General features: G+C 38.0%; 1 protein-coding gene across 1 annotated transcript; it reads right to left on the bottom strand.

Moving 5' to 3' along the window:
- Positions 1-257: 257 nt before the first annotated feature.
- Positions 258-2,357, bottom strand: LOC130987110 (probable carotenoid cleavage dioxygenase 4, chloroplastic). Its single transcript, XM_057910733.1, has 2 exons — positions 867-2,357; positions 258-791 (listed from the first exon to the last, which is right to left on the bottom strand). Exons 1-2 carry the CDS (start codon positions 2,231-2,233, stop codon positions 419-421), a joined length of 1,740 nt encoding a protein of 579 aa, XP_057766716.1. The 5' UTR covers positions 2,234-2,357; the 3' UTR covers positions 258-418.
- Between the last annotated feature and the right edge of the window lie 11,134 nt (positions 2,358-13,491).

Below are 13,491 nucleotides of genomic sequence, written 5' to 3'. Positions count from 1 at the left end.
ATAAAATAGCAAAGGGAAAATCATCTGATAGCGCCGCCTATGCTACATTGATCCAACGAAAATAGTTACCAAAAACAAAGTCAATATATACAAAATTATAGTGCTCATTATTATATGGAGAAATAGTGCATTAAGTAAATAAAATTTGTGATTTTTATATTGTTGTTTTACGAGGTTGCAATTGAGAACAAGAATGACAAACCTTGCCCATGAAATTGACTAGATTTGAAGCAAAAATTAATGATAGCCATCCATCATATATAATAGCAATCGAGCATGTATTGAAGCATGTTTTACCATAAAACATTGCACAAAGAAGTATACATAATTAACAATCATTAATCTCATCATACATTGCCTAGACTAGGGTTTTAATCTGTTGCATTTTTCAATCCACTTTACTCACACATTATTAACACTACTTTTGTCGTCTAAGTTTAGTGAGGTCAGTCTCCGGCAGAAAGAGGCCGTGGAAGCCGGTGGGGATGCGCTGCGGCAGCTTCACGGCCGCAATTATGTCAAGATTAGGCGACTTAGCATCCATTACTATGAACTTTGATTCTTGAGTGTTATCGTCGTGTAAATATGCCACTAAATAGCCATCATCTTCCTCCGCCGCCGGATTATTCGGCTCCCTCGCCACGAAGAACGTCTCGCTGCCGTGACTGCCCGGCCCATACCGGCGACTAGCCACCGTGCAATCGCCGCCGACCTCGTTGTTTAGTAGCGATAGGTCTAGCTTCACCACCCCGGTCAACCGCAGCTCACCTACTATTCCTGCATAAACATACCTACATAAAATATAATTAAGCACAGCATGCTTATAATTAATAGAATTTTAGTATATAATAAAGATGATTTAATACCTATTTTTGTTTGTAGCATAAGCAGGATTGATGACTCCAAAGTCGAGAATCTCAGGCGACAGCGTCTGCCTCTGCACCGTCTTGGCCTTCACATTTATCACAATCTTCTCCATCTTCAACTGCGCGCAGTCAACGTTATCCAACAGCTGATCCACCGCCAACGCATTCGACGCCACCATGCACACGGTGTCGCCGCCGTCTTCTTCCCACGCATTCGCACAGTGCAGAGGGTTGAACCCCGGCGCATCGATCCACACCATCTCCTTCTCATCCTCCGCGTATCTCCGAATAATCCCCACCCTCGCCACCTTCTCCAGGTCAATCTCCACCGGCGACCTCCCCCTCAAAATCGACCACGGATTCACCACGATCTGCACGTCGGGGATCACGGCGTACTTCTCCGTCACCGCGAAGTCGTGAATCGCCGTGAATTTCTCCATCGATATCGCCACGTGTTTCCGCCTTCTTCCACTGGAATCGATCCGGAAAAGCTTCAATGATGGAGGCGTGCCGACGTACTCGAATGCAAAGACTTCGCCGGTGACTCTATCGATCTTCGGGTGCGCCGTCATCCTCGAGAATGGCGTTGAAGCTCCGAAATCATGGCGGCCTAGGGTTTTTATATCTCCATCCGCCGTTATATCGACGGCGTAGGGAAGATCGGATTCGCAGAGGGCGTAGAGGCGGCCGGAAATTAGGGCTAAACTCGTGTTGGCTGGGCCAAGACCGTGATTGATCGGATCAAATTGACCGGCCAGAATCCGAGCCGAAGTAAGCAGAAAACGGGAGATGGAAGCTAAGAGGCCGCCATTGAAGGAGGAGAAAATGCTTGGAACGAAAGCGTAACCAATTTCACGTTCAACTGCGTATTTGTGCGTGTTGACATAACGGCAGCAAAATGTAGGTTTGCCATGAGAGAATTTGATCATGTGAAGCATCCCGTCACCCTCAAATACATGATAAGGCCCCTTTGGGATGAACTGAGGGTTCGGGCCGTTGCGGATGTAAGCTCCGCCGTCGAGACAGCTGGGGAGGGAGCCCTCCACCGCGTTGCAGGTGGTGGGGGGAAGCTCCCCCACCGGAGCAAAGTTGCCGGAAAGCACGTGTTTAGGGTCGAGAAAGGGGGGAAGGGGTAAGTCGACGACATTGCAGATGAAATCATCTAATGATTTGAAGATGCTTGTTAATGGCAATTGTGGAATTTGGTAAATTGGTAGCTTCTTTGTGAGATGGTGAAAAATGGTAGAAGAAGATTTTGCAGTGATGATTATAGGGTGACGATGATGATGAAACTTGGTTGAGTTCATCCTATTCCTAATTTCATCATTTCTTGGAATGAAAGAGGAATACAGAATTAAGGTTGCCATACTATCTTGTAAGTTTAGAAATGGTATCTAAAATTTTATGAACCTATTCGATTTAACCTGCAATTCTTCTTCCTACAACGTGTATTTAATTGATGATGATATAGGAAATCAATTAAAAGGGACTATATATAGATTAATTTTGAGCCCATTTAGTGTTGCACACGATTTTCAAAGTTATCAAAAAGTACATAATTTTTTTGTCCTAATAATTTTACCACACACAATTTAATTTATTTGCTGGATTGAAACTAATCTAGCATCTCGAAGTTGACAATGACATGGGAAAATGAAATAATGGTGAGATAAAAAACGCACGCACAGAATACACAAAACTTAAATAAATGGAGTAAAACGAAGTTGCTTCAAATTGATTAGTTTGCAGGTAAAAATGCTTAATTTAATTGGAGTATCAAGTCTCACAACTCTAATCGCAAACCTCGATTATTCGCTATTGTTTGTTTCTGCATCATATTAGCTTATTTTAAGGGGAATTGAAATATCTAATTAAACTATATATACATAGTATGACCGACATAAACAATAGTAGCAACATGCATGAGTTTTTACTTTTGGAACGAAGCACACCATTATATATCGATTTATAAATATATGTCACTAATGGTATTAATATGCGTCTAACTGGCGCGTAAACTCGAATTCGACCCAAATCCGATCCGTCCTATTTAAGGGCAAAATAGTCCGAATACGTAAAAAATGACCAGAATTTGTGCTTTTTCAATTAGTGGTCAAATATTGTGTATGCATTTTCAAAATAGCCATATGAATATATTGTTTCTTGAAACTATATAATTTATGAAAATATTGTTCGTTATTATTATTATTATTATTATTATTATTATTATTATTATTATTATTATTATTATGTTTGTATTTTAGTAAAAAAAATATCTTAAATATACGGGGTGCCCAAAAATAAATCTCGCTGCCCACAAAATACACAACTTAAATAAATGGAGCAAAACAAAGCTGCTTCAAATTGAATGCCTTTAAACTGGATCCAAAAGGTGTGGTGAGAAAAAGACAAAAGCTCATGTGTCAATCTCAATGAGAATCAGACCTCTAAGAATCTGCAGCAAAAAACATTGAAAACGCAATGAACCCTTTTTTTTTCAGATTCGCAGGGATGAACCTTAGGGTGAATTTATTTTAGAAATTTTCATTGAAAAAAAAGTAGACAAGATCAAATGAGAAAATATTAGTATCTTTTTTTCTGTTTTTTATATATTTACTAGAGATGAAAAGATGAAAAAATGTTGAAAAATATTTTCGCAGTCATAGAATATTATTCAAGAATGAAAAGAAGATGCCCGAGAAAATATTTTACCCTATCCGAAAAAAAAAAAAAGTCATTATAGTAAACATATAAAAATGATGGAAAATAAGTAAATGCACCCTAAAAAGACACTTGAATTATTTCACTTACCCTCTTTTACGTTTTAACGTGTAATCTATACAATATTGTTTTTTAATGTGATCTTTTTAATTTTGTTCACGTCAAACTTTCAAAATGTCATGTCAATTTCAATTTAAACAAAAATCAGTAATAAAATTATTAGCGTCATACTCCCTCCGTCCCTGAAAATTGTAACCTTATTACTATATCAGTACGTTCTTAAAAACTGTGATATTCTTTTCTTATTTGAAAATGACTCCATTAACTTTTTATTTCACTATTTATAGAAAAGTGTGGGATTCAATCTCCATTAATCAAATACAATTACTATATTTTTTAAAAAACCCGTACCATCTTCCTTGAGTTGCAATTTTTAGGGACGAAGGGAGTAATTATTAGAGTCATGTATTAGATTGGAAATATTCTTCTACGGTAGCGTCCGAGACTGGCTTTCGTGACTAGGCAAAGAGGACTTTCGGGAAGCTGGCTGCTTGCATTAGTCTTTGACTCGAGATTGGACTTTGGCAACTTTTAAATTTATGTGATAATCAAAATGAGTCCAAAATTGTCCGAATTGAAAACAAATCAATAATTTGCTGAAGGCACGTACTCTTAGACCAACAAGCCAACAATACATCCAAATGATGGTCAATTGGTAATTTTTTTTAAATGATGACCCATTGCTGCAAGTTATAGCCTAATTAATCACATCATGATCCATCATTAATTAACGAATTATCACGCCTCATTGTGAAAGAGATATATGCGGATTAACATTTTCATTATTGCAGCTTGATGCTGATTAATTAATCCATCTAGCTGGCTAGATAAAGTAATTTAATTTGCAGGTAAAAATGCGTAATATAATTGAAGTATCATTGTATCAAGTAGTCTTGCAACTCTAATCTCAAACCTCGATTATTCTCTATTGTTTGTTTCTGCAGCCTGCGGGAAACAAAATAAATAAACACAAAAAATTGGGTATGTACTGTACAATCGGGTTGATCCGCACCCAGAATAGTGTGATTTATAATATTTGAGTCAGGATATGGGTTTAAATCAGGGTGCAGGTTAAGGTCTAAGTGAGAGTGCAATCCGATTGTACGGTACATCTGATTGTACACAATACCACCTCTTAAATAAATATAGTAGAAGTTGTCTTGCTATATAATTGATAGTACTGTTGATTTTGTTTTTTATTGCAAAGTATTAATCTGTCAAACTAAATATCATAGTATTAGCTTATTTTAAAGGGGAATTGAAATATCTAATTAAACTATATATAATATGTCGACCAACATAAACAATAGTAGCAACATGACTTTTTACTAAATACTGTTGGAACGATGCACACCATTATATATCGATTTATAAAAAAAATTCTTTTATTTTTCTTTCTTTTGTCTTTTTTGTGCGTGTGAATCTATTAATCCTTATGATAATTTTATGAGAATCTTCATCGTCTCCCTTTCATGAACTAAAAAAAGAAAGAAAAATAGAAGTATCACATCCCTGCAATGGGTCGGATTTGGATTCGATCTTGCTTGGTCCAGATCCAGATTCGGATTTTTTGACTTAGGCCCAGATTCGGTCCAGATCCATTGGATCCAAAACAATGAGATCCAGGTCCAAATCCATAAGATCCACGGGATCTCGGGTCCAGACCCGGATCCATACTTTTTGTCTTTTAAAATAAATTTATAAATCTTAAATTAATCCCAAATAAAATTATAATTATTGTCTAGATTTTCAACAATTATCCAAAATAAATGAATTAACCATATTCTATAAAAATATTATCAAAGTTTATTAACAATAAGAATATAATAATCAACTACTAAATAACAGTGGAACAATGTGTCCTCTATTTTACATAGAAAAAAGAAAATTAATGATATCAATAATAATAATAATAATAATAATAATAATAATAATAATAATAATAATAATAATAATAATAATAATAATAATGAAAACTAAAATTTAAATTAAAATAAAAGTAAAATATTATCTTTAATTGCATTATATATTGTTTATGAAAAGAGATATATAGATTAGCCATAGATATTAGATTAGAGTTAGATAAAAATAAATAACATTATATATATTTTTATATATAAATGGATCCATGGACCGGATTTGAACCGGATCTGGGTCTCAGATGTTTTGCTCCAGATCCATATCCAAAAATTATAGGAATAACCCAAATTCGGTCTAGATTCATTGGGTCCATTTTTCCTAAGGTCCAGATCCTAGAAAAAGGATTTGGATCCGCGGATTTGGACCGGGTCCAAGATCCATTGCCATCCCTAATCACATCGTCTCCCTTCGCAAATGATAGTTTATTTGTTAAGATGTTTAGATTTGATGTTTGAGTCACTTAGAAAAATTAGGGTCGTGTGTGTGTATTTTAATGTCTCTGGATTAAGAAAACTTTAAAACTAATCTCGACCATTGTTTAAAACATGTACTCCCTCCGTCCCACGAATCTTGACACGTTTTCCTTTTTGGGCCGTCTCACGAATCTTGACACGTTTCCATTTTGGGTAAGTAATTATTACCTTCTCTCTCCTACTTTACTACTTTTATATTTTATTAACTACACACTTAAAACACTAATCTACAACTCTTTAATTCCCGTGTCGAATCCAAACGTGTCAAGATTCGTGGGACGCAGGGAATAACATTTTATAAAGATTTATATAAGATACATATAATGACCCGAATATCGATTTCAAATACTCCTTTCGTCCCATTATAAGTGTTCAAAATTTTTTGACACAAGAATTAAAGAGAATGTTAAATTGATTAAAATGATAAGGCTTACGCTTTCTTAAGAGCTAAACTTTTTCGTTTATGGAAACAAACCACTTATAATTGGACGGTCCAAAATAGAATATAGGTCACTTTTAATGAGACGGATGGAGCACAAATTTTAAATAAATCACACAATAATCACCAAATTGGATCAATATCCAAAATAGACAAACAACTGGTGGACGTCGTTTTCCACCAAATAATTCCTGCAGAATTATCAAGAACTAATTAGTATAATGACAAGTAGGGTCGATCCCACAGAGATCACGTAAATCATTCAATTCCCTAAAATCTATTATTTTGGTGATGCCACCACACCTTAAATTTTGAGAAAATATTAATTAACTAAGAAAGAAAATTAAATCAAATAAAATAACTCTTGAAATAAATCAATAAAAAGGTAACTCGGCTCGAATAAATCCACACTAATTCAAAGCTCTGATCATCGACGCAAAGATTAATTAATCCCTATCAACCAACTAGTTATAGGATACAGTGATACGCACTGACATACCCCATTTCCTACAATTACGGATTTGAGGTGCTAATTGACTCTAATCCAATTAAATTCATTTCCTCCTTACACCGTTCATCCGTCGTTGATTCGTCGTCGTTCTCGTCTCGTTCCTCAGTTTTACAGATTACAAAGGAAAAAACAAATACAATTTGAAATCCTAATCTAACCACGGATTTTCTCATGGTGAAAAATGATTACAACGTCAAAACGACGTATCCCACGAATCAACAAGCCACGAAGAACAACAGCAATAAAAACAACGCACATTATTAATCGTACATAAATTAATAATAGAGCCAAGAAATTAATCCTGGGCTCTGATACCAATTGAAGGAATATTAAATTGAATTAATACTCTAATTGCCCGATGATTGTTTCTTGGATTATTATTAATTTATCATACAACGATTAATCCCTAACATGCTCCTATGAATTTAACAGCTGCACCTTGGTGTTAGGAATACTTACTTGAAAAGTGTATGCAGAGGCTGTCGATGATCGAATCGTCTTACTCCAGTTCTGACCTTCTAAACTGTATCCCGCTCAGCTTTCACCGTTGGATGGACAACGAGCTGTGAAAGTCCCAAGCTAGAAAATCCCACACGTTTCCTGCGCCTCACACAGCTCTCAAAGAACCCTAATTAATCAGTGTGTATTTCCTGAGAGCTGACAGCTGTATTTTATAATAAAATATTGAGAGGGGGCGCAGGTTTAGGGTGAGGGGCGATTTCTAGCTCTTCTTGGGCTAGGAGACTTTGGGCCAGTCCAGGGACCAGATACAAGGAATAAAGATGGGCCTCAAATAAATTAATTATCTATGGTCAGCCCAGACCATAATTAATTTATAAATATTAGTTCATTCCACTAGAGAACCAATATTGACTTATCCCTTTATTGCCGGTGATGAGTCGGGGCTTGTATTTAGACTTATTAAATCCCCATATTTAAAATATCCGACATCCATTAATTAATTAGAGCTCTGACAGCTTAAATTAATTAATCTCTTTGTAATCCTTAAGTAGTACCACTCAAACCTTATTATTGCGCCTGAACTTAATCAACCTGCAGGATTTAGCGCAATAAACATTATTGAGCTCCTTAAGGGGATGTCATTATCCTATATCGGATACGGGTACTAATACAGATAACCAAATATCATACATTGACCGCTATCACCCAAGATACAGAGTACTCAAGTTACTATATAACTCTCACCCATAGTAAATCAAAGTGATATACGAATCAACATATATATTTGGAATCTTATTAGTATTAAGATCTTATAAGTCACCGAGATCTTTGATTCTTCACTTAAGTCAGATAGAAGAATACATCTCACTGTGGTCCTATCAATACGTTATGACGTACCAGTATAGACAAGTAGTCAAGACAAATTACTTCCATCTATACCGCAGCCTAAACCAATGACTCATCCTGAAGTCATCTCGGCTCTGATCATTTTTATATCTCTTAAGGTTATTCCAATTATATGATCTTCTGTGATCTACAACACACCATATAATCTACTTATAAAGAGATAAGGGACATACATGTGCAATCATGAGCACAATCAGATAGGATATTAAACAATGGTAACAGGAAACATTGTATACAAGCATAAAACGTTCTTGCTTTACAGTATACAAATCCAACAATCTCCCACTTATACTAAAGCAAACTTTTAGTATACAATGTGTCTAAATACTAGCTATTACAACACTATCACTTCTTCTTCCACTTATACTGAAAGTTTCCTTAACTGGGTGGCATCAACCGCAATCCCATCCCTCGAGCATGCTTCTCGTAGGCCTTTTGCGGCAGACTTTTCGTGAAAGGGTCAGCTAAGTTCTCCAAAGTATTGATCTTCTCAACCAGCACATCACCTCTGCTTACGATTTCTCTTATGATGTGGTACTTTCTCTCTATGTGTTTGGTCGCCTTGTGGCTCCTGGGTTCCTTAGAATTTGCCACTGCACCCGAGTTATCACAATAAATTATGATACTCTTAGGCAAATTAGGTACCACTCCTAGATCCAAGAGGTAGTTCCGGAACCATACAGCCTCTTTAGCAGCTTCGGAAGCAGCTACATACTCGGCTTCCATGGTGGAGTCCGCAATGCACTTCTGCTTTGCACTCCGCCATGATACGGCTCCACCTCCCAAGGTAAACACATAGCCAGAGGTAGATCTCTTTTCATCCCGGTCAGCCTGGAAATTCGAATCGGTGTAACCCAAAGGAGTTAGACTGTCTGACTGGTAAACTAGCCTATAATCTCGAGTCCTTTTCAGGTACTTGAGAATGTGCTTTACTGCAGTCCAGTGTCCTGGTCCAGGGTTCGACTGATATCTTGCAACCATGCCAACGACATAGCAAATATAAGGTCTCGTGCAAAGCATTGCATACATGAGGCTACCTACAGCGGAAGCATATGGTACATTCCTCATTTCCTCAACCTCACTAGGCGTCTTAGGACACATGTCCTTAGACAGAGGAATACCATGTCTGAAAGGTAGCAATCCTTTCTTGGCAGTTTGCATGCTAAAACGAGCAATCACAGTATCAATGTAAGACACTTGAGATAAGCTCAACATCCTTTTCTGGCGATCACGAACAACCTTGATCCCCAGGATGTACGCTGCATCTCCTAAGTCCTTCATTTGAAACTGTTCGAATAACCACTTCTTTATGTCCGATAATAGCTTCACATTGTTGCCAATGAGAAGGATATCATCTACATAAAGTGCAAGGAAAACCACGTCACCATTGGCATCTAAACGGTACACGCAACTTTCGTTTTCACAACGAGTAAATCCATAGGATTTAATAACCTCGTCAAAACGTTTGTTCCATGACCTCGAAGCTTGCTTAAGTCCATAAATGGACTTCTTCAGCTTCCATACAAGATGCTCTTCGCCCTTCTTCACAAACCCTTCGGGTTGCTGCATATAGATGTCCCTTCTTTCTTCAAGGAAACCGTTTAAGAAAGCGGTTTTGACATCTATTTGCCAAACCTCAAGGTTCATGTGGGCTGCTATGGCAAGGAGTATTCGGATAGACTTAAGCATGGCAACCGGCGAAAAGGTTTCATCATAATCTATACCCTGTTCCTGGGTATAACCTTTTACCACCAGTCTAGCTTTGAAAGCTGCGACTTCGCCATCCGAATCTATTTTTCTCTTGTATACCCACCTACTACCTATAGCTAAAAAGCCATCTGATAGTTCGGTTTTCTCGTATACATCCATAGCAGTCATGGATTCTATTTCAGAAACCATGGCGTCGTACCAAGAATCTGCATCTACATCTTCCATTGCTTGTCTAAAGTTATCTGGGTCGATATTCTTTTGTTCATCAACAGGGAGAAGATCCGAAGATTCTCCCAAGAACATAAATCGATCGGGTTGGACGATAACCCTCCCACTACGACGAAGCGGTGGTGGTACAGCTGTGACAACGGTTTGTGCAGTGTCCTGTGGTGCATTCACTTGCACACTTGGCTGAGGTGATGGAATCGCCTGTCCATTGCCTTCGATTTCTTGAAGGACAATCTCGGACTTAAACTTGTGTTTATCTATATAATCATGTTCCAAGAATCGTGCGTTGGTGCTAACAACCACTTTCCGATCCTTAGGATTATAAAAATAACCACCTTTCGTTTCCCTCGGATAGCCTACAAACAGCATTACTTCGCATCTAGGCTCCAATTTCTTTGCCTCTTTGTCAAGCACGTATGCAGGACAACCCCATACCTTTATATGATGCAAGCTGGGCTTTCGCCCTGTCCATAACTCGGTAGGAGTCTTAGGCACATACTTGGATGGTACTAGATTCAGCAAGTAAGCTGCTGTTTCCAAGGCATATCCCCAGAACGAAATAGGCAACGATGCATAACTCATCATTGATCGTACCATTTCCAAAAGAGTCCTATTTTTTCTCTCCGCTACACCATTTTGTTGGGGAGTACCTGGTGCAGTCAATTGGGATGTAATCCTGGAATCTGACAAGTATTGCTTAAACTCGTTTCCAAGGTATTCGCCACCGCGATCAGACCGCAATGACTTGATAGATTTACCCAATCTCTTCTCCACTACCGCCTTGAATTCTTTGAATTTCTCAAAGCATTCAGACTTATGTTGAAGTAAGTAAATATACCCATATCTTGAGTAATCGTCAATGAAAGTGACCAAATACTCATACCCTCTACGAGCTTTTGTGGACATCGGTCCACACAAATCAGAATGAATCAATTCTAACACATGCGAGGCCATATTCCCCTTTGCCTTAAAAGGCCTTGCCGTCATCTTTCCCTCTATACAGGATTCGCAGGTTCTAAATGGAACAGCTTGAAAGTCATTCAAGATTCCATTCGACACGAGCCTTTGGATCCTATTTAGATTGATGTGGCCTAACCTTAGGTGCCACGCATGCGTATATTGTTCATGAGAGAAGTATTTCCTTTTATTTGGATTTGGACAGATTTGTGATATAGATGCAACATGGACAGAGATATTAATTGGACATGTAATAGTATAGAGAGAATTGTTCAAAATTCCGGAACAAATAATCTTGTTATTTTTCATGATAGAGACACCTCTATCAAAAGTAACAGAAAATCCATCCATAAACAATTTTGAAACAGAAATAATGTTCCGCCGAAACTCCGGCACATATAAAACATCTCTCAAAACTAAAATCTCATCACCAAAACATAAAGATAACTCTCCAATAGCAACAACTGCGACCTTCAACGCATTGCCCATGGAGATGGTGATCTCGTCACTTCCCAGCTCCCTTGTCGGCTTGAAGCCCTGCAAGGTGTAACAAACATGATCAGTTGCCCTCGTATCCACTACCCATGAATGAGTAGAAAACGAAGCTAAACATGTCTCAGTTACTAGAACTTGTGACGTACCTTGTCCCTTTGCCTTGAGCACCGGACAATCTTTCTTCCAGTGCCCATTCTTTCCGCATTTGAAGCACTTGCCCTTACCCTTTGGCTTCTTCACACCACCAGTAGGGCCGCCCACCTTACCACTCCCACTAGCTCCATTGTCACATTTGCCCTTTGGACCTTTCTGCTTCTTTTTCCCGTCTTTCGACGAAGAAGCAGATCCCTTGGCAGTGACAAGGACTTCATTCCTGCTGCCCATAACTCCCTCTGCCGTAACTAGAGCATTCAACAACTCATTAAGAGTATAGTAGACTTTGCTCATAACGGCATTGAGACGGAAGTGCTCAAAGGTTTTGGGGAGAGTGTTCAGGATGATATCGACTTTGGCTTCGCCTTCGATACCTCCTCCGAGAAAGTCGAGCCTGTCAAACAGATTTATCATGTGCATGACATGCTCGTGAACAAAACTGCCCTCGCTCATCTTACATGCCAAGATTTCTCTCATTATGTTAAAGCGAGCAGATCTCTCGGATTCCCCATAAACCTCAGAGAGGTTCAGCATAATTTCAGCCGCATCAACCATGACCTGATGTTGGAGTTGCAAAGTTTGTGACATAGTCATCATAATATAGCACTTGGCCATATTATTTGACTTGTGCCACCTTTTATGCGCCTCACGTTCCGCATCGGTTGATTCATCCGTAAGGACTGCAGGACGTGGAGTAGTAAGCACAAAACTGTGCTCCTCATCGTCAAGAATGTACATAATGTGGCATTTCCATTCAGTATAATTTGGACCGGTGAGAGGATTATTGGCGAGAATAGAGATTATTGGAGACATAGACATATCTGAATGTAAACAAATAAACATGTAAGAACATGAAGCACATAATTCGTAACAATAATATTGTAACCATTTGATAAAACAATATTAATGAAACCTCCAACTGCCCAAGGAATCTCACGAGTAAGCCACGATCGTGTGGACGTTTACACATGAACCCCTCAACCAGACTATTTACCTAGTCGTTTAATTTCCATCCATGCCAACTTAACCTTTTGACAAAGGAAATTAATAGTTGGACCTTAACTAGACCATATCATATTCAAGAAGGGACTCTGATGGGGAGTTGTACATTGTACTTGAAATGATATCTAAGCAGCGACCACAATTTCACCTCGATAGTTAAATTCTCGAAATTAGCATACTCACGAGGACCATACCGCTTTCAATTTAACCTCTAGGTTATCTTATTTAAAGTCCATCCTCTAAAGTACTTATGAAAATCATGCGAGTAAGCCACGATCGTGTGGACGTTTACCGCATAACTCCCATTACTTAAATGGATTTAAATATTTTTAATAGAAACCTCAACTCAACAAACTTGTGAAATTGAATATGAAGTAAGCCACGATCGTGTGGACGTTTACTCACATCCTCAATCACTTTGTCTTGAGGCCGCATGTGGAGGTCTATATAAATTTAAGAATAAAAATTATTAAACAATTACCACAATCTAACTTTGAAATTAAATTCTCGAATTTGACATACACACTAGGACCATGTCGCATTCAATTTAATTTCTTAGTTATCTTATTTAATTCCATCTTCTAAAGT

This window comes from Salvia miltiorrhiza, chromosome 5, assembly GCF_028751815.1.
Source record: "Salvia miltiorrhiza cultivar Shanhuang (shh) chromosome 5, IMPLAD_Smil_shh, whole genome shotgun sequence".
NCBI classification, from domain to species: Eukaryota; Viridiplantae; Streptophyta; class Magnoliopsida; order Lamiales; family Lamiaceae; genus Salvia; species Salvia miltiorrhiza.
Note: the sequence above shows the minus strand (reverse complement) of the source record. Positions and strands in the feature narration are given on the sequence as shown.

What these genes read in the sequence shown, in the direction of transcription:
- LOC130987110 (XM_057910733.1), bottom strand. Translation starts at nt 2,233, where the DNA reads ATGGCAACCTTAATTCTGTATTCCTCTTTCATTCCAAGAAATGATGAA. An exon ending in TATGCTACAAACAAAAATAG is followed by an intron (nt 792 to 866) that starts GTATTAAATCAT and finishes TATTTTATGTAG; the next exon opens with GTATGTTTATGCAGGAATAG.